This window comes from Salvelinus sp. IW2-2015, linkage group LG25 (assembly GCF_002910315.2).
Source record: "Salvelinus sp. IW2-2015 linkage group LG25, ASM291031v2, whole genome shotgun sequence".
NCBI classification, from domain to species: Eukaryota; Metazoa; Chordata; class Actinopteri; order Salmoniformes; family Salmonidae; genus Salvelinus; species Salvelinus sp. IW2-2015.
In genome coordinates this window covers 1,553,737-1,579,820 of record NC_036865.1, presented here as the reverse complement: position 1 = coordinate 1,579,820, position 26,084 = coordinate 1,553,737, and the positions used below count along the sequence as shown (strand labels likewise).

General features: G+C 43.2%; 1 protein-coding gene across 8 annotated transcripts in view; it reads left to right on the top strand.

Annotated features, from left to right (window-relative positions):
* The window catches only part of LOC111951954 (fibroblast growth factor receptor 2), a 117,203-nt gene that overhangs the window by 21,601 nt on the left and 69,518 nt on the right, over positions 1–26,084 (top strand). For 6 of the 8 annotated variants that reach the window (XM_070434851.1, XM_070434853.1, XM_070434850.1 and 3 more), the window contains 5 exons: positions 369–443; positions 13,557–13,726; positions 19,002–19,125; positions 22,378–22,545; positions 23,991–24,158. In XM_070434851.1, coding sequence (XP_070290952.1) covers positions 369–443; positions 13,557–13,726; positions 19,002–19,125; positions 22,378–22,545; positions 23,991–24,158 — 705 coding nt within the window. Of the gene's footprint in view, positions 1–368; positions 444–13,556; positions 13,727–19,001; positions 19,126–22,377; positions 22,550–22,985; positions 23,144–23,990; positions 24,159–26,084 lie in introns of all 8 variants that reach the window. The other 2 variants (XM_023970327.3, XM_070434856.1) reach the window with 2 other exon arrangements.

Genomic DNA, 26,084 nt, shown 5'->3' with positions numbered 1-26,084 from the left:
CCTGTGAGGGTTCGAGTTGCACCTACATCCCTGTTCTTGAGAGGTGGTGCTGCCTTTGCAGTGGTGTAGTTGGGGAATGGCCATGGAAGGGCTATGGACTGGGTGTTTATGTTTTTCGTTCATGTAGTTCATTTATAGTTATTTAGCTTTTCTTACATAGGCGAGTGACTCATGTAAACGTCAATATTACGTCACCTGATCCTCAACACATCAGTGCATGTATGAGCATGTGCTGCAGTGAGCGTGCGTGTACTGTAGTGGTGTGCATGCGTGTGTGTGCCTGCCTAGCAGTGTGAGTGTATATGTTTGGCTGCGGCTCTCCTGAGGGTGCCAGAGATGGCAGTAAGTAACCGTGGTCATCTCTACAGATGCCATCTCGTCTGGTGACGATGAGGACGACACAGAGCGATCAGAGGACGTGGGGGCGGACGGAGAGCAGATAAGTGAGTATGGGCATAGTATTGTGGGGACAGTGTGGGCAGCAGAGGCCATGACTATTGTCTTCTGTAGTGGGGGCCTGTGGGCAATATGTGAACTCAGCAAAAAGGTTGTCGTTTTTTTGGTTGTTTTTACCCTCCTTGTTATATGATAACACTGTTGTGGAACTGAGGGGAAAACGCTTGGACTATCGACCATGAGATCAAATGTCATCATGACTAAAGTTACTTTTTAAAATTCTACTGGAAACAGAGAAGACAGTTGTGTATGTTACCTAATCTGGTTATTTTATATTATTTCAAATCTGCTGCGAGGTATCAGCTATACCGTTGCATTCCTCTGTATGTACTGAGTCTGGGAGTCTGTTTGTGCTGTGAATGTATGTGTGTTCTGAGGGTGTTTGTGACCCACATTTAAAAAAGACTACAGTTTAGAATTCTACAGTAAAATGTAGTATACTGTGGAATACTATACTACATACTGTAGTATCTCTCGATCATGTGTAGTACTTACTATATAATGTTGTAGTATAGTACATATTATTGTATTATCCGGAAGTAAAACACTGTAGTAAATACTATAGTAATGTCCGCAAAAACACTACAGTCCGCGAAAAAATGCACTTTTATATAGTAAATGCTACTGTATATACTTAGATTTTTTAACAGAATATCCCATAATGTCAAACTGGAATTATGTTTTTAGAAATTTTTACAAATTGACCCCTTTGTTATGGCAAGCCTAAATAAGTTCAGGAGCAGAAATTTGCTTAACAAGTTGCATGGATTCACTCTTTGTGCATTACTAGTGTTTAACATTACTACCTCATCTCTGTACCGCACACTATACAATCTGTAAGATCCCTTAGTCAAGCAGTGAATTTCAAACACAAAGACCAGAAAGGTTTTCCAATATCTCGCAACGGGCACCTATTGGTAGATGGGAAGAAAAATAAGGGTGCCTTGTGAGGATCGAGTGACTAGTGGCTAATCTGCCTTTGCCCTCCGTAATGCTAGCTAACGTTCTATCGCTGGAAAYATAAATGGGATAAACTGAAAGCACTGATATCCTACCAACGGGACATTAAAAACTGTAATATCTTATGTTTCACCGAGTCGTTGCTGAATGACGGCATTAATAACATACAGCTGGTGGGTTATACACTCTATCGGCAGGATGGAACCGCAGCCCCTGGTAAGACACGGGGTTGGGGCCTGTGCGTATTTAAAAATAACAGCTGGTGCATAACATCTAAGGAAGTCTTGAGGTTTTGCTCGCCTGAGGTAGAGTATCTCATGATGAGCTGTAGTCCACACTATCTACCGAGAGAGTTTTCATCTGTATTTTTCGTAGCTGTCTACATACCACCACAGACCGATGCTGGCACTAAAACCGCACTCAATGAGCAGTATACCGCCATAAGAAAACAGGAAAACGCACATCCAGAGGCGGCACCATCGAGAGCATCCTGACGGGTTGCATCACTGCCTGGTATGGCAACTGCTCGGCCTCCGACCGCAATGCACAGCAGAGGGTAGTGAGTACGGCCCAGTACATCACCGGGGCCAAGCTTCCAGCCATCCAGGACCTCTATGCCAGGCGGTCAAAGATTCCAGCCACCCTAGTCATAGACTGTTCTCTCTGCTAACGTACGGCAAGCAGTACCGGAGCGCCAAGTGTAGGTCCAAGAAGCCTAGACTGAACAGCTAATCAAATGGCTACCCAGACTATTTACATTGCCTCCCCCCCTCTTCTACGCTGCTGCTACTCTTTGTTATCATCTATTTATTTATTTTGCCTTTAACTAGGCAAGTCAGTTATGAACAAATTCTTATTTTCATTGACGGCCTTGGAACAGTGGGTTAACTGCCTTTGTTCAGGGGCAGAACAGCAGATTTTTACCTTGTCAGCTCGGGGATTCGATCTTGCAACCTTTCGGTTACTAGTCCAACGCTCTAACCACTAGGCTTCCTGCCGCAGTATACTACAATCTCCAGTAGTCACTTGAATGATTCTACCTACATGTACATATTACCTCAATTACCTCATCACTGGTGGCCCTGCACATTGACTCTGTACCGGCACCCGCTGTATTTAGCCCCGCTATTTGTTATTTACTGCTGCTCTTTAATTATTTGTTCTTCTTATCTCTTACTCTTTTGTTAGGTATTTCCTCAAAACTGCATTTTTGGTTAAGGGCTTGTGAGTAAGCATTTCACTATAATGTCTACCCCTGTTGTGTTCGGCGCATGTGACCTCATGAGTTCCACTCTCCATATTTTCAAGCAAAGTGGTGGCTGCATCATGTTGTGGGTATGCTTGTGATTGTTAAGGACTGGGGAGTTTTTCAAGATAAAAAATAAATGGAATGGAGCTATGCACAGGCAAAATCCTAGAGGAAAACCTGGTTCAGTCATCTTTCCACCAGACACTGGGAGATTAATTCACCTTTCAGCAGGACAATGACCTTCAACAAGGCCAAATCTACACTGGAGTTGCTTACCAAGAAGACAGTGAATATGTGGCTGAATTACAGTTTTGACTTAAATCTACTTGAAAAGCTATGGCAAGACCTGAAAATGGTTGTCTAGCCATGATCAACAACCAATTTGACAGAGTTCAAACATTTTTTAAGTATAATTGGCAATTGTTGCACAATCCAGGTTTGGAAAGCTCTTAGAGACTTACCCGGAAAGACTCAACGCTGTAATCACTGCCAAAGGTGCTTCTACAAAGTATTGACTAAGGGGTGTGAATACTTAAGTAAATTAAATGTTAATGTGTTTCATTTTCAATGAATTAGCATACATTTCTAAAAACATGTTTTCACTTTGTATTGGGTGTAGATGGGTGAGATTTTTTTTTTTTACTTAACCCATTCCGCAAAATGTGGAATAAGTCAAGGGGTATGAATGCTTTCTGAAGGCACTGTACCTACAGTTTATGGAAAATGTGCTCTTTTAGTATTTCTCCAGTAGGTTTCCTGAAGGAACAAGCCTCCACTTCTATTCTAAAGATAATAAAACAAAGACCGTATAGTAAATACTACATTAATGTCCGCAAAAACACTACACTAAATACTACAGTGTACCACAGTCCGCAAAAACACTACAGTAAATACTACAGTATAGTACAGTCTGCAAAAACACCAGTAAGTACTACAGTATACTACAATCTGAAAATACACTACCTGAATTACTATAGTATATACTAGAGTTTTCTTTTACTACAGTATTTATACTATAGGTAACTGTAAATATTAAAGTATACTTTTATTTATTTTATTTTCATTATTTTATTTAACTAGGCAAGTCAGTTAAGAACAAATTCTTATTTACAATGACGGCCTACATCGGCCAAACTCGGACGACGCTGGGACAATTGTGCGCRGCTCTATGGGACTCCCAATCACGGCCGGTTGTGATACAGCCTGAATTCGAACAAGGGTGTCTTTAGTGACGCCTCTAGCACTGAGATGCAGTGCCTTAGATTGCTGCGCCACTCAGGAGCTACATTATACTACAGTAAAAACTACAGTCAGCAAAACACTACAGTGAATACTATAGTATTTATACCATCGTATACTATAGTATTTTTTTATGCCGGGAGCACCTGGGGTAGTCAGGCCATGTCTCTCTCAGACCTTCTAGGCATTCTAGGGAAGAAGAATTCCTAGCATTCCTGCTGTAGCCGGAATCTCTCAGGTTGTCAGGCCCGAAGGAGCCAGTCAGCTGGACTCATCCATTATGTAAACTCCCATCTGGACTGGGTTAGGGACCTGATGGGGGATGGGCTTTGTGTAGTGTGTGTGTGTGACCGTGTACAGTGCATTCGGAAAGTATTCAGACCCCTTCACTTTTTCCACATTTTGTTGCGTTGATCATCCTTGAGATGTTTCTACAACTTGATTGGAGTCCACCTGTGGTAAATGGAAAGGCACACACCTGTCTATATAAGGTCCCGCAGTTGACAGTGCATATCAGAGCAAAAACCAATCCATGAGGTCGAAGGAATTGTACGTACAGCTCCGATACAGGATTGTGTCGAGGCACAGATCTGGGGAAGGGTACAAAAAATGTCTGCAGCATTGAAGGTCCCCAAGAACACAGTGGCCTCCATCATTCTTAAATGGAAGAAGTTTGTAACCACCAAGACTCTTCCTAGAGCTGGCCGTCCAGCCAAACTGAGCAATCGGGGGAAAAGGGACACAATTTGGTCACTCTGACAGAGCTCTAGAGTCCTTCCAGAAAGACAACCATCTTTTCAGCAAACCACCAATCAGGCCTTTATGGTAGAGTGGCCAGACGGAAGCCACTCCACAGTAAAAGGCACATGACAGCCCACTTGGAGTTTGCCAAAAGGCACCTAAAGGACTCTCAGACCATGTGAAACAAGATTCCCTGGTCTGATGAAACCAAGATTTAACTATTTGGCCTGAATGCCAAGCGTCACATCTGGAGGAAACCAAGTGAAGCGGTGAAGCATGGTTGTGGCAGCATCATGCTGTGGGGATGTTTTTCAGCGGCTGGGCCTTGGAGACTAGTCAGAATCGAGGGATAGATGAACGGAGCAAAGTACAGAGAGATCCTTGATGAAAAACTGCTCCAGAGCGCTCAGGACCTCAGACTGGGGTGAAGGTTCATCTTCCAACAGAACAACGACCCTAAGCACACAGCCAAGACAACGTAGGAGTGGCCTCTGGAGAGACCTGAAAAAAGCTGTGCAGCGACGCTCCCCATCCAACCTGACAGAGCTTGAGAGGATCTGCAGAGAAGAATGGGAGAAATTCTCCAAATACAGCTGTGCCAAGATTGTAGCGTCATACCCAAGAAGACTCGAGGCTGAAATCGCTGCCAAGGGTGCGTCAGCACAGTACTGAGTAAACGGTCTGAATACTTATGTAAATGTGATATTTCCGTTTGAAAAAATAAAATATTAGCAATTTAAAAAAGAAAATATTTAAATATTTGCTTTGTCATTATGGGGTATTGTTTGTAGATTGATGAGGGGAAAAATATATTTAATTAATTTGAAAATATGGCTGTAACGTAACAAAATGTGGAAAAAGGGAAGGTTTCTGAATACTTTCCAAGTGCAATGAATGTGTGTGTGTGTGTGTCACAGGGCTGAAGTGAAGATGAGGGCTTCCACATCTTCTTAAAATTTTCCACCGGCATCCTGCCTCACTGTGGGCTGAACCCCCCCTTCAGGGCCAACTGTAATTACCTGAAATCCATTTAATATGGTGGATAGGAACTCTGCAAGGAGAGGAAAATGGAGAGGAAAAAATGATAATTCTGGTGGTAATAAGCTGTTTGAAAACAAAGTAACAGCTGTTTTGGCAGCTCTGTCCAATTTTCTCCTGGTGTTTTTTCTATGATTTCAAAACCCGGAATATAAAAAAGAAAGAGAGGGAAGAGTGGGGGGAAAGGGAAAGGGGGAAAAAAAGGGGGAAGGTTGAACAGCGTTCTGGTTTGGATCAGCACCAGCGCTTCTCTGTGTACGCTGTGGAGCTCTGTTCCCTGGCCCACTTCTGGAGGGGGGATGTGGAGGTATGGGAGGGGGAAAAAGGAAGGAGATAGGGGGGGTGGGGATTATGTTTCAGTGTCTGCCTCAGCTTCTACTCTGAACACTTTTATTCCACTTTCTAAAAAAGACATTGAACAACAACACAATCACAACCCGGCCCCCCCAAAATACAAGGAGAAAAAGTTACGAGCTAAGTTGTACCCACTGCCCAGCATCAGGAGGTTGGGTGTGATTGGAGGAAACAAGCAAGGCCCAGCGGAAGGATCATGTTGAAGGCTTTGTTTTTCGGGGGAGCATTGACATCAGTAGAAGGTCAGAGTGGATGTGGGGTTCCAGTCCCGTTGGTTCTGTTGTTCTCTGGTCTGTTAAGGAGATCAACCTTAATTGCTCCCGTTTGTCTTCGTTTGACACATCTGTAGGGTACGTAGACCGTACAGTTGATGTAAAATTAGTGGATTTGATGCCTCAATTTGATAAAAGTCTAAAATAATTTGCTGCTTTATTATGTAGCTCTAGTACTGTACTTCTAAACTAATGTCTACAGTATTGGGCAAATTTGTGGATTTCATGCCCTCATGTTACAACTTTAAGCAATTAGTACTATGATTTGCCACTTATGTTTGTGCCTCACTTCTCATATTGAATATACAGTACATTCTTGTTCTAGAATAACATGGGCTAACCCCAGAATGCCACAGAGTAAACAGTGAGATGAGCTGTCCGGATCCAGAGGGCTTAAGGGTCATAGTTCACCCGGGAGAGACGAGCTCCCGACGGGGGCATACACCACCTTAATCTGTCTGTATGGCGGAGTGTTGAAAAAGAGAAGAAGTTGAAAAGAGGTAAAGATGATGAAAGTGAGAGAAGACTGAGTGTCTGTACAGAAAATAAGAGTTGAAAGATAGGATATATGGGGAGAAATGGAAAGAGGAGGTAGAGATAGTGAGAGTGAAGGAAAGGGGCTAAAGAGAAGCTAACTAGCCTAATTATAGTGTGTTAGTTCATCCCGGAAGGAAGAGCATGGTTTACTTCTGTATCAAAGTATGTGTGTACTGCTCAGTTTGCATGCCAGAGAAAATGATGGGAGGTGACTGACTCCGATAGTATTCCGATTGCACTCTGGTGGGCGGGAAAGGGAGAGAGGAGTGGGAAGAGAGAGAGAGGGGTGGAAAGGGAAGCACAGAGGCCCAAGAACAAGAAGGCTAAACTCCTGTCCATTCCGTCAGTGGTCAAACTGATTGAAGCAAGGACAGGAGTGTCTCAAAGCCAGTGTAACCCTGGAGTGTTCCCCATGTTCTCCCTGCTCCTGTCCTAGAGATATAGGAAGTCATGGTGGAGTGGCCGTTGGTTGTCTTGTTGTTTCGCTCCAAGTTTCTCTTCCTCAGTGAGTTCATCTGCTTATGCAATCACTCTCCCAGGTGCAGAGAGAAAGAGAGAGACACTGAGTGTGTTTGAGAGAGAGAGAGCATGAGAGGGAGATAAAGAGAAGGGTCTTCAGTGAACTACAGATGACTGAGAGACCGGGAGTGGGAGAAAGAAAGAAAGGGAGGGAGGGGTGGAGAGGTATGGGGTTAATGAGCTGCAGTTATGTAGGCCAAACAGAAGAGGGGTGTTCCTAATTTCCTATATGTGATCAACCAGCTCGATTTGGTCTTACGTAGCAAAATTTGAAATGGTGTTTTTTACATTGGATAAAAGCATAGACACAGCTAAAACTGGTGTATCATACACTACAGTTGAGGAACAATGGGAAAGTAATTCTGCTTTGAAAGTTGATAAACTTGTAAAATCACCTTTGAGAAAATGTCCCTTCAATGTTTTGGTACACCTACTGGAGAGCTCTTCTTTGTCTACACCCATTCAGCCTCGTTCACACCCTCTTAAGTTTAGTCCCACCCATCTCTTTAAGGACTCACGTGAGGCCATGTACTAAACAACCAAAGGTTTTAAGACTAAAGGCTGGTTTACTACGGTGTGTTCGTAAATTTAATCTGGACGTTTGAGTGTTGTCAGATTTTCCGTTCGTAAATTCAGAGCGTTTCGCTCTTGGCGCGTTCGGAGCGCACACTGGACGCTCTGGCCGAGGAGTAGGGTTGATTAGAGCGTTATGACCTAACATCAGCAGTCAAGCACCCAGGCTAACTGGCTAACGTTGGCTAGCTTGCTAGCTACTTCCAGACACAAATGAGAGAACAGCCCACTCTGACTATTTTACTTGCCCCAGCAGATGGGGTTAGGCTGTTTTTATGTAATCCAGAGCATTGGTGACTGCAACTGTGCTGCTGGCAACAATTTAATTAAGCTTTTTTGCCAATGTTTACTGACACCGGCCATATTCAACGGGTGTTGAGTGTTCGTAAATTTGTCAGTTATTCTGCGCTCTGGCACACTCAGACGAGAGTGCTCTGAAATCAGAGTAGATAGCCAGAGAGAATTTACCAGCTACGTCTAACGACAGTTGTTTCAGTGACGTCATGAACATTCTACTGAAATGGTTACTTGCATAGTGGAGTCTTTTGTTTAGACATGTAGCTAGCTAGCTAAACAATGAACCATAATCCCATCTCATAACGTTACTACCGTGCTTGTATCTGCAGGTAGCTAACCAAGCAGGTTCAATGTTAGCTAGCTAACATTAGGCAATAACTAGCAATGCAAATGGCACTGAGATACGAATAATATTACTACACAGATCATACATGTAACGTTAGCTAGCGAGCCAGCCAGCTAACGTTATCTAGCTATCTAACAGAACACTTGAAATGAAAACGACTTTCTGACAAAATTAGAAACGTGTAATATCTGAAAATGTAGCTAGCTAGACTCTCTTAACTGTATACATGGATGGACGCATCTCTCTCTCTGTCACAGATGCCATGGTTGCCCTTTGTTTGAAGATGTAATCCGGAGACAGGTGTTTTATACAACAACCTTCTGTGTGTTCTCTTTTCGACTCTCTCTGCATATTTGAATCAAACGGCCGGAATTTTCTTTATCTCCTTAGCTATCATACTCTAATTCCACTGATTTTAAAATCTGGATTATATATTCTTAATTCCATTCCTTTACTTAGATTTGTGTGTATTGGGTATATGTTGTGAAATTGTTAGATATTACTGCACTGTCGGAGCTAGAAACACAAGCATTTCGCTACACCCGCAATAACATCTGCTAAACACGTGTATGTGACCAATCAAATGATTTGATTTGATCAGCTGGTGAGCTGCGGGGGAGCAAGTGATGAGTGTGGGCAGACAAGCTCCGCTTCGGCTCCGCTTCCGAGTATACACATTGCGCAGACTACTTTCTTGCTTCACCTTAGCTAACCATCAGCTTTCTAGTCAGCTACCCTTTGCCTGGTTAAGAAACACAAGCTGCTTTATGAAATAAAAAACAATAGCAGCATTGAGATGAATAGTAAAACAACAGTCAAGCTATTTCTCTCCAATGAGTAGTCTATAGAAAAGTATGTCTTTGAATTTGTAGTCTTGCTCAACCCTCCTACTTTTCCTCAGAGAAAACAGCTTGATTCTAGCCCTTAGGCTACCGTTCAAAAGACATGACCCATAATACCAGCGCTATGGTTTTTTTCTGTCTATCGTGCATTGGCGGGCCGCATTTTACYTTCATAAAGCATATCGCGGGCCATTCTAAAACTAGGCTACTTGCGGACTGGACCGTTAACCATTTGTTTAGGCTACACCTTGTTCAGTCATGCTATCTCATTAAACTAGCTATAGCTAACAACCTGGGGTGCGTTCAGCAGGTGGCAATGTTTTGGATTGTTCAGATATGCAAATAACTGCCAATCTCACGGTAATTACCCGTTAATTAACAAACACATGTAGCTTCTCCTGGCTTCCATGCATAGCCTACAAGCCACTGATGCAGACCTTTGGAACATCTACATTTTAAAAAGTCTAATAAATCCATGTAATACAGCATGTAGTCATTTTCAGAAGAACAGAATAGCATGCTCTGAGTTGTCATTATGTTAGGCCCTGATCTGGCTATGCCTTATGGCTGTGGGATACACTAGTTKATTTAGCAGACAAGATTTGATTAGAATTAAATGCCATTATTTTATATTATGAAGAATASAATTGAACGTAGCTGAATAAAATAGAAAGGATATTTTCTCCAAACWATTTGGGGGGGGTTCGCACATAGTTATTCTGTGTTGATAGGTTAACAAAGAAACAGGTACTCCTATATGCTTAATTTAGAGTTATTAATGTAACTTTAGTTGTGATACAAACTCTGGGCTATATGTTTAGATTTTTTAATACTTTTAATATCCACATTTTTGTAAAAAAAAAATTCTCCCCAATTGGTAGTTACAGTCTTGTCCCGTCACTGCAACTCCCGTACGGCCTCAGGAGAGGGGAATGTCGAGTGCCATGCGTCCGGCGAAACACGACCCTGCCAAGTCGCACTGCTTCTTGACACACAGCTCGCTTAACCCAGGAAGCCAGCCGCACCAATGTGTCGAAGGAAACATCGTACAACTGGTGACCGAAGTCAGAGTGAATGTGCCCGGACTGCCACAAGGAGTCGCTACAGCGCGATGGGACAAGGACATCCCGGCTGGCCAAACCCTCCCTTAACCCGGACGACGCTGGGCCAATTGTGCGCTGCCTCATGGGTCTCCCGGTCGCGGCCGGCTGCATCACAGCCTGGGATCGAACACGGGTCTTTAGTGACGCCTCAAGCACTGCGATGCAGTGCCCTAGACCGCTGCACCACTCAGGAGGCCCGTTTTAATACAATTTCCCGGCGGCATCCCCTTTGTGTGGCCCTAATGCCGCTTAAAAAATAACATGCCTTTTGCTGTTGTGCCCTAGGGCCGAATATAATAAGTATTATTCCCTTCTCTCGGCTGGGCGCTCCAAAGCACCTCTGCCTCACAACGGCTCTCTGTCACGTGATCGGGTCTTTCTCACAGGCTATAAGTGAACACAGAGACATCGGGGACACAACTGCGCACGTTGTTATCCAATTCCGAGGCTCATATTGAAGATATTGAAAGAATTGTACACATTTACTTTTCATCAGCCAACAAGATGAGTAGACCTAACGAACAGCAAAAGCATTAGCCTATGTCAATCTACTATCTCCCATGGTACAAAAGTTGACCTTTTCTATTCTGTGCTAGAAATAAATATTTCTAACATAGTTTGYGACAGTTGTGGGATGCGATAGACACCAAATGAATACAACCACTAGCATTAAAAAAAGGTTTTTAAGGAATGAGGCTGATGCAACTGATCAGAACGTTTAGCTTAGCCCCCGTTCTACTTTTGGACATCAATGTGGCTGCGGCGTCTGTGGAATGTTGATAAGAATGGCAGTGACGCGACCGAGTGATGGAGGTGCAACCCATACTACTTTGCAGCACCATCTGGTGATTGTGCTTCTCTCTCTCTCTCTCTTCTCTCTCTCTCTCTCTGCGCTTACATAAGTATTCAGACCCTTTATTCAATACTTTGTTGAAGCACCTTTGGCAGCAATTACAGCCTCGAGTCTTCTTGGGTTTGAAGCTAGAAGCTTGGCACACCTGTATTTAGGGATTTTCTTTCATTCTTCTCTGCAGATCGTCTCAAGCTCTGTCAGGTTGGATGGGGAGCGTCGCTGCACAGCTATTTTCAGGTCTCTCCAGAGATGTTCGATCGGGTTCAAGTCCGGGCTCTGGCTGGGCCACTCAAGGATATTCAGAGACTTGTCCCGAAGCCACTCCTGCGTTGTCTTGGCTGTGTGCTTAGGGTCGTTGTTCTTTTGGAAGATGAACCTTTACCCTAGTCTGAGGTCCTGAGCGCTCTGGAGCAGGTTTTCATTAAGGATCTCTCTGTGCTTTGCTCTGTTCATCTTTCCCTCGATCCTGACTCTTCTCCCAGGCCCAGCCGCTGAAAAACATCCCCACAGCATGATGCTGCCACCACCATGCTTCACCGTAGGGATGTTGCCAGGTATCCTCCAGGTGTAACGCTTGCAATTCAGGCCAAAGAGTTCAATATTGGTTTCATCAGAGCAGAGAATCTTGTTTTTCAATGGTGTGAGAGTCTTTAGCGGGCTGTCATGTGCCTTTTACTGAGGAGTGGCTTCTGTCTGGCCACTACAATAAAGGTCTGATTGGTGGAGTGCTGCAGAGATTGTTGTCCTTCTGAAAGGTTCTTCCTTCCTCCACAGAGGAACTCTGGATCTCTGTTAGAGTGACGATTGGGTTCTTGGTCAACTCTCTGACCAAAGCCCTTCTCCTCCGATTGCTCAGTTTGGCCGGGCGGTTCCAAACTTCTTTCATTTAAGAATGATGGAGGCCACTGTGTTCTTGGGGACCTTCAATGCTGCAGACATTTTTTGGTACCCTTCCCCAGATCTGTCGCTCGACACAATCCTGTCTCTGAGCTCTGCGGACAATTCCTTCGACCTCATGGCTTGGTTTTTGCTCTGACATGCACTGTCAACTGTCAGACCTTATATAGACAGGTGTGTGCCTTTCCAATATTTCAGTATTTTATTTTTAATAAATTTGCAAAAATGTCTAAAAACCTGTTTTTGCTTCGTCATTATTGGGTATTGTGTGTAGTTTGAGGAAATAAAAAAAATATTTAATCAATTTTAGAATATGGCTGTAATGTAACAAAATGTGGAAAAAGTGAAGGGGTCTGAATACCCCAAAAATATATAGGGGATTGGAAACGATGCAGACATTTACATTGATGTAGCCACCATCTATCTGCAATATTAAAGCTGATCCTGTAACACACTAAAGATACCAAATTTGTTTGAGTTTTAAGTGTTTGTTCAGTGTGAATTATGTCATGTCCCAAATGGAACCCTATTCTCTATTTAGTGCAATTTTATAGGGAATAGGGTGCCGGGGCGGCAGGGTAGCCTAGTGGTTAGAGCGTTGGACTAGTAACCGAAAGGTTGCAAGTTCAAATCCCCGAGCTGACAAGGTACAAATCTGTCGTTCTGCCCCTGAACAGGCAGTTAACCCACTGTTCCTAGGCCGTCATTGAAAATAAGAATTTGTTCTTAACTGACTTGCCTAGTAAAATAAAGGTAAAATAAAATAAAAAATTCGGCTATAGCCTGTGAATTAATGGCTGAGTTGTATTATCCAGACAGCCCTGTGTTGTGAAGGGGGCCAGGTATGTGTGAACAGCAGTTAAGGGTTTACCCCATCGGTCATGCCTTCCCCCCCCACCTCCACTGTCTGGGGCCTCACTCTCTCACTATCGCACTACTAGGCTAATGCTAATGCTAGCTGTAGTAGTGCATTTTGTTCAGGCTTTAGACTGAAAAGGTTACTCAATCGAGCTCTGCTGCTTTGCCATATTTCTCATACAGTTTGTCTGTTGAGAGTAGAGAMAAAATGAGTAACTCTCACAAATACCAGTAAAGTTTTATTTTACAATCCGGTTTAAGCCGATATTTACATGGTAATAACTAATTCACTATGTGGTAACAATGGATACTTTCTGGTACTTACCAAATATAATATGTTACATGTTCCTGTTTTGCTATAATTCTGTTATTGGGTTTAGAATGGACAGAATGTGACTTGATTGGTTGTGTCTTTTCTTTAGGGGCGCCCTATTGGACGATGTTGGAGAAGATGGAGAAGAGGCTGCACGCTGTGCCTGCTGCCAACACAGTCAAGTTCCGCTGTGCTGCCGGGGGGAACCCACGCCCTAAGATGCGCTGGCTGAAGAATAGCCGACCATTCCGACAGGAGGACCGCATGGGCGGGTATAAGGTACGCGAGAACCCTGCGCTGCAGCATGCACGGAGTTTCTCACGACTAGTGTCTTGGGATGAGTCTGTGTAGTTAAGTGTTTCAATCGAGTTTACATTTCAATCAATCAATCAATCAAATGTTATTTGTCACATACACGTGTTTAGCAGATGTTATTGCGGGTGTAGCGAAATGCTTGGTGTCTGTTGTTTAGAACGGATTTACTCTTCCAATGCTATTTTCTGAGTCTTGATCTTGATGCAGACTGTTGCCCTTCCAGTTTGGCTCTTAAAATCCGCTAATCACATTTCTCTGTCACCCGACCCCTCTACACCATCACTGGAGACAGAGGAGAGGAGTGCAGGGTTACTGGTGTGAAATTGCTGGTGTGTGTGCTCTCGATGGGACATTTTACTCTCTCTCTCTCTCTCCCCCAGCTTTAAATGTCTCTCAACTCGCCCAATTAGAAAACCCAAACATACAGTAAAACTTTAGGTCACATAGACAGTAAGCAAGTAGAAAGTGACACTATATTAAGAGAACAACAATTGGTACAATCGGGGTTCACGTTAGAGTTCCAAAATGTGCATTTTCAGAACGCAGATCTTCAAGAAATCTCAGTTTTAAACCATTTCCCGTGTTTTATATAAAGTCAACCGTGTTTTTTTCTTCAATAGAGTGAGCAGGGCAACTATAGTGCAACACATTCGGTAGAAAATAGCTTAATTTTCATCGGATGACAACAGAAGTGCAGCGCATGGCCTTCATATTTATCATAGAAAGAATGTAGCCAGCTACAGTTCCTAATGTTTTGTTTGAAGTTAATCTAGCATTTTACCGGAGAAAAGTRGGCTACACTAAGAAAAGTACAGGAGAAAAGTAGCTACACATCAGTCAGAGTGCTGTCTGTTGATAGAATGCCCATTTATGAGTTCTCATCCAATTGGAGAAATTTAACTGAAGCAAAAAATGTCTAATGCCGAACAGAAATTATAATAAGAAGCATTTTAGATCTGCAGAAATCGCCACGGGATGGTTTTTCAATATCGCCAATATTGTTGAAACTATATATTTTACTTGTTTAAATAAATTAGCGCCAGCCCGCCACAAGGAGTCGCTAGAGTGCGATGAGCCAAGTAATGCCCCCTCGGCCAAACCCTCACCTAACCCGGACTGGGCCAATTGTGCGCAGCCCTATGGGACTCCCTGTCACGGCCGTTTGTGAAAGCCTGGGATCGAACCTTGGTCTGTAGTGACGCCTCAAGCACTGCGATGTATTGCCTTAGACCGCTGCGCCACTCGGGAGGCCCTGTATCTACTTTTTAAGTAAATATCTGCACCTTTCACATTATTTTACATTATGAAGCTTACCGGTAGTTCCCAGTCATAGTTTGTTTACAAGCACACAACGACGAGAGACATGAGCCTTACCGAATATCCCAGGGTGGCACAAGGTCGGTATGACAATCTGAAAACCGCCCAAGCATTAAACACACCAAGAGGTGACCTAGGATTCAACTGTAAATGCAAAAGTAGTCCTGAAGGTTTTTTCTCAAGACTTTAGATTTCAATATTTTTATATTCTATTTCTATTCAATATTCTATATCTATTTAGAAATGTCTTTAAAAAAAAGGCCAGGAAACTTGATTCAATTGCATTTCACGTTTTTTTTTTTTTATTCCAAATTGACATTTTTTGTTCCTACAGAGGAAGTCAGGAGAGAAAGTTTAATAATTATTTCACTACAGCCTCTGTGGTACTTATAAGATAACAGTTAGTGAGTTGATTTATTTGTCCTGAAAATACCTGAGGCCACATGTAATGGGGAACAGGGAAAGTCAAACTGGGCCCGGTTTCCCGATAGCAATGGAACTTTGGCTCACGTTTGTTTTAACAATGCATCTTTCCTACAACTGCCAAAGACGTAACATGCGTTAACCAAAACACCATGCTAAGAGCGTTGTTGGAGCATGTGTCGATACGGATAGGATCGGAAGAAAGTTAGTGGTGCTCTTGTATCAGCTTTCTCAATTCATATCTTACCTTAACATTAGAAATATTTCACACTTCTGATGACGAATCAGCTCCTAGAGAGATATTACCAGCTTATTCTAATTCTTACCCCCCCAAAATTGTGCGTGTTAAGCTACACCATTAAATATTTTGAGACAAATTACAGACAGTATCAAAATATAACTACATTTATTGAACATTAAATATGACTAAAATAGGCCTATAGCCGACTGTATTTATATTTTAATTCAGTCATCTCGGTTTTCGTTTGAAGTATATTTTTACACGTTGCTTGTTTGTATCAATTGCAAAGACATTGGCAACTTTGTATTTGTAATCGACTTTGTTCTGAAGTTGTCAGCGGTCACAGAGAGACGGGTAAACCTATGTTTAGCCAGTAATTTTTTATTTCCTCTCAGCATTAAATGGATGTTAAGAGCTACATTTGTGTTTGGGTCAGAGAGAACCCTCTGTCACTTTTTTACAAGCTTCACAATAGCCTCAAATATATGAAGATACTTAAGCTGAATAAGATTGGTGAATCATCCCAATTCTAATTGCCCTAATGAACTCCATTTGATCAAAATCGAATCAAAAATCACACCACACTTTACAGTGATAGATTCATTTGCAAGTCATCCAGTGTGTTTGGATGTGATAGGGAAGGAACAAAGTAGTTAATGGATGATCGTTTACGAGAAAACACAGCCATCTCTTCATGGGAATTTCCAGAGAATATGTTGATGTGGCCACAAGCAGGCTAATATGTTTCCCCTTGTCTTTAATTCCGTAGAAAGTCTTTCAAGTAAATAGTAGTGTCACGATACCAGGTTTAGCATCACAATACTTGATACCATCACGATACTTCATATCAAAATGATACCACAACAAAAAAAGAATGCATATTAGCCAAAGAATGGCACTTGATCCAGCCATGTATGCATTCATGAATCAATTATACAATCAATTTTACTTTGTTTTTATCAGCTACAAAACATCATCATGGTAATCACTTATTTGAATGGTAAATCTCTTGATAAACTGGGTAAAACAAGATGTATCCTATGTCTACTTACATGCGCTCTCTGTAGCCAATGTAAGACCTTTAAACAGGTGAACATTCACAAGGGCCACAGGGCTTGATTAATTACCAGGCCTCGTACTCAGAGCATGCAGTTGGCAAGTGTCTTCACTGACATTTTCAACCTCTCCCTGACCCAGTCTGTAATACCGACGTGTTTCAAGCAGACCTCCATAGTCCCTGTGCCCAAGAACACCAAGGTAACCAGTCTAAATGACTCTTGCCCCGTAGCACTCACATCTGTAGCCATGCTTTGAAAGGCTGGTCATGGCTCACATCAACACCATCATCCCATTCTACAGCTGCACCATTGAGAGCCCCTTGACTGGCTGCATCACCGCTTGGTATGGCAACTGCTTGGCATCCTATCCTGATTGCCTAGTCACTTTTACCCCCTACGTACATGTACTGTACATATTACCTCAAGTTCCTTGTGTCCCTGACTCGGTACTGGTACTCCTTGTATATAGCCTCATTATTGTTATTTTATTGTGTTACTATTTCCTTTTATTTATTTATATTTGCTATTTTTTTGTAAGTAAGTAAACATTTCACAGTAAAGTTTGTTGTATTCGGCGCATGTGACAAATACAATTTTATGTGATTTGATTCGAAGCTAGCAAAGAAAGTTAGCCTACAATTATAGCTGGAAGCTACCGGTATTGTCTTGCATTGTAAAAGTGTTCTCGTCTGTATGGAAAGGCGAAAGTAACGAACAGTTAAAAACATTTCTACGTGCCGTGTTGCATTATTGAAGTTTGTTAACTTCTGCGCAGCATCAGCGGGGAGCTAACAATGCAGATCAGACAGCTCTAGCAATGAACGAGTAAGTGAAGCAGGCACTTTGCCCTTCACACTATAAAGGGGCTGTGCTAATAGACAGACTTGTGTCTTGGGACGAGTCTGTGTAGTTAAGTGTTTCAATCGAGTTTACATTTCAATCAATCAATCAAATGTTATTTGTCCCACACTATAAAGGGGCTGTGCTAATAGACAGACTTGATCCTCTTAATCACGTGAAAGTACACGACAGAAGTACCGAATGTAACAAAAATTATTGTAAATTCTTGAGGGGGGGGAAAGAGTACCGTGGAACACCATTTGTTAATACAGTATTCAGCAGAACTCCCTGTCCCCACTACATAGTGTCTTCAGTGACACTTCAGTAAACACACATACACATCACGCTTGACTGGCCCCTGCTACAATAGAGGACCATGGTCAGTGAACAGGGCTGAGATCCTTGCTTGTCTGTGTGTAGTCACCAGTGTAGGCCACAGCCACAATGACCAAGTGACCACATGTGGGCTTATACAGTACCGGTTGATTGTTAACCGAGAAAACAAGTGCCTTAATATACAAAACGGAATGTACAGTGCAGTCTACGACTGTTTGATGTTCTATAAGTAGTAAAAAGTCAAATATTTGGAATCTTTGGTGTTTTCTAAGGCAGCAGTTAAACTGCCGGGCACAAGGTTATTATTTAAAAAAATTGGGGGGGGGGGGGACTCAGTCGGTCCTTCAACTTACTTTTGAAAATTGTAATAGTAGATTTTGAAATTGGGTAGTGCATCAGCTGTTTTCCTCGTCAGTCATTGCAGACCTTAGAGAGCTATTCATAACTTGTCAGAATTGTCCATATCAACTAGCGCATGTCAGCTAAAGTTTTTTAGCTAGGTTTTCTAGCCCATTGATCTTGTTGTATTGTTTGTCACTCAGATATCACATGAACACACATAAGACATGGCAAAATGCATAGAATTGTAGGAAATGAGCTGCTAAATGTCCTCTCCGCCAACAAGAGGGGTGTGAACAGTTTGTGTCATCGACAGTGCCTGTGCCCATAGAAATAGACGAGGCGAGTACGGGGCCGCGAGTGAAAATGACGGGAGGGGTGGCCAGAGTAAAACATTTGGCAACCACTGTTCTAAGGAGTAGAAGGGTAAGTGGGAGCTTTAGGATCATTRCACTCCACAGTCCCAGCAAAACAGTGCACTTCCTTGGAAAGGTGTAGAAGCTCACCTTTTGACCAGTCTGTCACCACCCGTAATATTGTTTTTCACCATGATGCGCTAGTGAGAGCAGACCTGACCGCCCGTCCCTCACCGTGCCTCCTCACTCACTCTCAATCTTTATATAGCACTCTACAATTGTCTATTTTGGTCTGCATCCTTCCATCTATGCATTGTTTTCCCTCTCAGGTGCGTCACCAGCACTGGACCCTGATCATGGAGAGTGTGGTGCCGTCAGACAAGGGCAACTATACTTGCCTGGTGGAGAACGCATATGGCGCCATCAATCACACCTACACCCTGGATGTAGTGGGTGAGTACTGTACTGGGCTTGCCTGGGAGGGATGAGGGAATGGAGGGATTGGGGGTTAATAATCATATCTGCAAGACACCCGTGAGGAGTTGGGGTCAGAGCCAGGGTCAGCTATTTACCAGTGTCCCTGGAGCATTTGGGGCACACTGACATTTTTCATCCTGTTGGCTCTGGGATTTGAACCTTTTGGTTACTGGCCTAATGCGCTAACCTCAAGACTACCTGCCACCCCTACCTAAACGTTATCTGTTTGGGCCAGCATTAGGGCGTTCTGGATGGGGGGGGGGGGGGGGGGTTTAATGCTGCTTGTTTGATCCCAGGTGCACGCTACTATACTCTATGCAGGTGCAGAGAAGGAAGGCTGCCTAGGTGTGCCAGGTCTGGTTTCTAAGGGCAGTATTGATGCATGTACTGTATGTAGGCAGGGCCCTGGTCATTTCTCCTTGGTCACAATAGCCTGATTCACACCAAACCAAGTCGAACTAACTGGGATTTCCTGGTTAGTGTATCAACCACATTTACTGGAACTTTGCCAGAAAGGACAATGTGAAAAGAAAATATCCAAGCCAAGACAAGTACGGTTCGGGGTTGGCCCTACAGTGTGAATCAGGCAACTGTCAAGTGGACATAAGGACAGGGATGTGACCGTCAGAGGAGCTGGAAGAGGGACAGTGGGAGTGGCATTCTGCTGTGCTTCTCTCTGGGGCAAACAGAACCAATGGTTATCAGTATTACAAGGGGGAACAGCAAGTTTCAAACCCAACTCACTCAACCCCTTTGCGCTGACCTTTGGAGCAGCAAGAGAGAGTGTGTGTGTGTGTGTGTGTGTGTGTGTGTGTGTGTGTGTGTTGTGTGGTGTGTGTTGTGTGTGTGTGTGTGTGTGTGTGTGTGTGTGTGTGTGTGTGTGTGTGTGTGTGTGTTGTTGTGTGTGTTTGTTTTTTGTTCATAGTCACCCATGCTATCCATGCATTTATGGAGAGACCTACACCTGCACACATACTATACATGCAAACAAGCGTATATTTCACAGAAACACTAGAGCCACAGAGTGGTCCGAGAGCAGACTGGCTATAATTCAAAAGTAGCAGCTCTAGCAGCTTTGTGAGCATAAACGCTTGGCACACCTAGATGCATTGTATTTGAATGTGTGAGATTTACTTATTTTAATTAATTAGTAGAAATAATTATTATGATTACTGACTGATGGTTTTGAGAGCGGTTTTTTAACCTTTACTGCAGTGGGCTGAATTCGGGGTCACACAGAGTGTTTCTTGGTAGTCCTTAAACAAATTATTTTTTGAAACAAAAGTATAACCCTGCACACATCAATGGCTATAGTCCTTTAAGAAAAAGCACTCTGTACCATGTCAGATACTAGAGTTTGAAATTGTATTCATATATTAGACTTTGCCATCCCAATATACACTTTATATACATCACAGAAGACTGAAATATATGACAAAATCCGTTTGGACATAAAAACACTGGGATTTTTCGGTGGTTTCAAAAGGTAAAGATGTTTAATGAAATTATGAAAATGTTAATATACGTTCCACCATGAGGCGCGCTGAGGGCGATTTGGTCATTTGACTGCAGGAAAATCAAATAAAATATTAATTTTTGTGTTGTCCTTGACCTAGCTGGAGACAATATATTGTAATTGGATAGCTTGCACTAGTTTATCATGCTCCTGAAGTTGTTTGTGTGTAAAGCGGAGAAGTGGGCAAGAGAGGGAGTTAAGGTGTTGTGCATCATGTTTGTGGTGTAAGGGTACCTGAATTCTCCGTCATGTTTAATATGTACGTGTGGTGTGTGTGTTGTGGTGTGTGAGAGGAGCAGAGAGAGTAGTGATTGAGAAGACAGAGAGAACGGTGTGCATGTGAGCTGATGAGGGATGGAAGGAGGAGGGGCGGGGAATCAGATAGCACGCTGAGGCCAAAGTGAATGCATAGGGCAGGAGGGGAAAAGAGATAGAGACACAGGGGAGGGGTGGGAATTCATCTGATCTGAGCAGAGAGAGAGAGAGTAGCACTTTGGCTACTGGCTGACAGACAGAGAGCACAGAGGCAGAGGACTATTGGCAAACCTCTGACAGACAGACAGACATGGAAGTAGCCACTGGGCACAGACGTCAATTCAAATATCTATTCCACTGAAATGACGTGGAAACACGTTGATTCAACCAGTGTGTGCAGGTGGGTATTCTCTCGACCGAGCTTTTTTTTATTCACCCTCTTCACCCCTCTCGCTTTCTCTTTTCAGTCTCCATCTGTTAAGCTCCATTTATTCCTCTTGTTATTCTCCCACCCCATTCCCCCTCCTCTCTTTCTCTGTCACCTTCCCCACCTAAAAGCCCTCCTTCTTTTACCCATCCAGTGCCTGGGGGTTGTTGTGAAGGGGGCAGTGGTAGGGTAGTGTGTGAAAGGGGGCATTGTTCGGCAGGTCTTGCTCTGTTTGGATTTTGCAGGCCAAATGTTTTGCTTGCAAAAGAACGCAGATAGTTTTTTAGTGAAGGAAAATGAAGGTGTTTCTCCAAAGACTGGTGCATATTTGAGTCGGAGCGTGCTATATATTTTAACCTTACCAGGCCACAGTTTCTGCTAATGTTTACTTACAGTACTGTCAAAAATAGTTGCCAAAGTTCCAACATTTTGCAATAAAAGGCATTTTGAAATGGCATCGACTCAGAAAGTGACTGAAGTGAGTTTTTAGATTTCAACTCCTACTACAGCTGTGTTTAAGTCCTTATCAGTAGAGATAACTCCTCTTTGTGTTGTGTGAATAATCTAAGTGGTGTGGTGATAAGAGATGGGCACTTCTCTTGTCTTGACTCTGCTTGTCTCCCGGATGTGGAATATTCCACACGTGTCCACTGTTCCCCTAAACATCCAGACCAGGCCCCCGTTCACAGCCTCAAAACTTTAAAAAACACAAGCAATCTAGTAAGAACAGTTATTTTTACCATACTGTCCCCAGCCTTTGCATCAGACTTTTGGCTAGTATCTGCTGTGCTCGTTTTCAGTTCCTTTACACATAAAGTGTCTGTGTTCTTAATGCTTAGTCCAAGGTACCGTGGTGATCGAGCTTAGTTGATCAATTGACTGTCATTGACATTAGTAATACAAACCTGTCTATTCCTTAAGGGTGTACAGAGCAAGGTTGGCGTTTGAAATGGCCATGGTGAAGTCTCAATGCACAAACTAACATAACTCATCATATCACATTCTTCCCCTTTTCTCTCTCCATATTTAGAACGGTTCCCCCCATCGGCCATTCTCCAAGCAGGGCTGCCAGCCAACACCAGTGTGCAAGTGGGGGAAGACGCACGCTTCGTGTGTAAGGTTTACAGCGACGCTCAGACCCCACATCAGTGGCTGCAGCACATCCAGAAGAATGGTAGTCGCACTGGCCCAGACGGCACTCCTACGTCCGCGTCCTAAGGTACTTTTCCAGCCCTCACATGCCACTCATTGGCTGGTTTCTGACTGAGCGGTGAAAAATTTATGTGACATAATTCCTTAAATATTTTTTTTGCTTCAAAGTGTAGGCTGATAATTATTATGTTTTCAGCTTACCTTTTTGCCATTTGTAAAGCTTTTTGTTAGTGTCCAATTTGACTTCCTATAAGAGAGTGGAAACTGAAAGAAAACGTACGTTTTCCCCTTTACGCAAGAATAAAAAATACTCATTTTCCCTCTATACTACTGGAGCACTCTAGCTGTGTTCCTGTCTGGGTGGCGGCTCTTTACCTCTCCTCTCCCCTGCACTTAGATTGCAGATGTGACAGTTAACAGGCTTTTCTGTGTTTTGTCCCCTTGCTGCCGTGTGTGTGTGTGTGCACATGCGRGTTCTTGTATGTGTGTGGCTCACACACTCCAGCGCTCGGGCATCAATAGCTCGGACGTGGAGGTGCTCACGCTCACCAACGTGACCGAGGAGGATGCCGGAGAGTATACCTGTAAAGTCTCCAATTATATAGGGGCGGTCAACCAGTCGGGCTGGCTGACCGTCATCCCAGGTAACCACTGACGCCTGACCCTTGACCTCTGTTGACACCCTCCTTTATTGTCTCTGACCTGGTTCAGTGTGGTTTGGTGGTGTGCTGGTCTTGGTTCCTGCTGGGTTGTGGACTGACCTACTCTCTCCCAGTGTTCTACTGTTTTACTCCCAGCTACTCTACTGTACTGTGTCTGACTGTGACTGTACAGCCATGGAAATGCCCACTGGACCTGCACACCCATGCACTAACCTGCCATGTCCATCACGTGCCTCATCTCTCTCGCTCGCTCTCTCAGTTGAAAGGTGTGATGTGTCAGTGTACAGGCTAGTGTTGGGTGCTGCAGTTGGGTGATCTCCATATCTTCTCCTTCTGTGGTTGTGTGCACCATGCATACACAGGCCTGGTGTGGACTTACTATTGGGCTCTGGTGTTGTGGGTGAAGGGATTTTCTTTACAGTGTTTTTGTGTATTGTGTTTCCTATTTTTCCCTGTGGTACGAGGTGCTCTTCCTGTTTGTTTTGAAAGCTCCTCCCATCTATCTCTATGTATGGGTCACCAGTTCTCCTACCAGTGATGGACGCCATCCAGCTTCTCCTCTCTCCTGGTGTTGTGGATTTAATTGTTACATCTGCTTCCTCCTGCTCTCTTCTTCCCTCCCCTCTATTCTTACTCCGACTCCTTTCCCTTTATCTTACTTTCTTCCATTTCAACTCCCTCTATCCTCAAATATCCATCCTCTACTCGAATCCTTCATCTTCCCTTCTTTTCCTGCATCCTCCCTCCCTTTGTCTTCCTCCTTCTTCTTCCACCCCTCCTGTCCCATTCTCCACCCCCCCTTCCTTTCCTCCTTTTCATCGTCCTCCACCCTTCCTCCTCTCCCTCTCCCAGACCGCAGGTGTTAACACCACGGACAAGGAGATTGAAGTCCTCTACCTCCCCAATGTCACTTACGAGGATGCTGGGGAGTATACGTGCTTGGCGGGCAATTCTATTGGGATCTCCTATCACACTGCTTGGTTGACGGTGCTTCCAGGTATATACACTCAACTATACTGCGCTCCCTTTCCCCCTTTTCTCTATCAATGTTGTCCACTAATGGTTCAATGTTCAGTCAATAAAGTTATTTCGATCATTTCTATGGGAAGAATAACAGAGAAATGAAAAGTCGCTCTGGAGTGAAAACAACCTAACTTAACGAAATAACAAAATATCATAGGGCTCCCGAGTGGCGCAGCAGTCTAAGGCACTGCATCACAGTGCTAGCTGTGCCACTAAAGATCCTGCGCTCTAGTGATTCCTGTGGCGTGCCGGGCACATGCACGCTGACACGGTCGCCAGGTGTACGGTGTTTCCTCCAACATATTGGTAAGGCTAGCTTCCGGGTTAAGCGGGCATTGTGTCAAGATGCAGTGCGGCTTGGCTGGGTCGTGTTTCAGGGGACGCAGGGCTCTCGACTTTCGTCTCTCCTGAGCCCGTACGGGAGTTGCAGCGATGGGACAAGACTGTAACTACCAATTGGATACCACGAAATTGGGGAGAAAAACGGGTAAAATAAAAATGTAAATATCAGATTACTATGATGAATTTACACAGTCAACAACTCAACATCTAACTCAGTGTAATAGACCCCTTTCTGTGTTTAACATTGCCGCACAGAGGGCGATGCGCGCAAGTTGTTGGCAGAACAAGGGGGAGTTCTTATTTACATGTTGCTTATGAGTACATTTCACACTACTTTTTGATTATAATTGGATTTTAAGGCTCGTATGAATGTCCTGGATTATATAATGTTTATGTCATCATCGCAAATCAACTGCATTATACTCATTGGCTAGCTTTTGCTACAGCCTATGTCAATGAGCATTAGCATGCTAGCTAACAACTGCTGTATCCAAAATAGTTATTTGGCAAAGAGCACAACCAAATATAATCTTAGCAACTGTTCAAGCAAGAATCAAAACAACATTGTAAGTGTATGAGAACCTCAAAGTTATTTTGTTTAGAAGTAATAAAAAGCGTAAATCTAGGTTATGTTTAATGGGCGCAGATGGTGATGGCTTTCTTACTGCTGCCAAGAGTCGCACGCATCTGTACGTGACATCAGTGTGTTGTGTACTGGAAAAGGGTCTATACTAGAGCAGGAATATGTATTCCATATATTCTGTTATCTTGATTGGCGACGTTTTGAAACCTAGGGGCCTAATAAAGGCTTATTATAACTCCAGAGCGGAAGTCGACTTCCCCGAATTGCTCAAGTACAGTGCATTCGAGAAAGTATTCAGACCCCTTGACTTTTTCCAGATACTTTTCTAAACTCACTGGATTACAACCAAATTATGATAAGTGTACTACTATATTACGTATTGGATAACAAAAAAATATCACTTTTACATTACTGTGTAGGTTACCAATAAAATGGTCTGACGGTGAAGTGGATATACTCTGTGTTCACATCCCGAACTAAATAAATGATCTCGCTACAATACATTTGAATAGAAAGTTGTCAAAAATAGATAAGATATGTATATTTGTGGGAAAATCACCCTGATTTAACTCTTTAGTCATATCTCAGTTTACTAATTTGCGTATGGCATTGCCTACACCTAGCAACTTATTTTTAAAATTATATGAGCAAAAATATTCAATTTTATTTGGAACGGCAAGTCAAACAAAATTAAACTGGCTTATTTATATGAATATGAATTCGGAGGGCAGAAATAATTAAATATAAAATCATTAGACCTCTCACTAAAGGCTTCAGTCACATGAAAGTTATACTTAAATCTGAACTGGTTCTCTCGCAGATTAGTAAGAATGTCTCACCCCATGTTCAAGAATGTCATTTTTCCCTTTATTCAGATTACAAGATAAAGGCCATAATGTATTATTCCAGCCCAGGTGCCATTTAGATTTTTGCCACTAGATGGCCGCACTGTATGTGCAAAGTTTTACACTGATC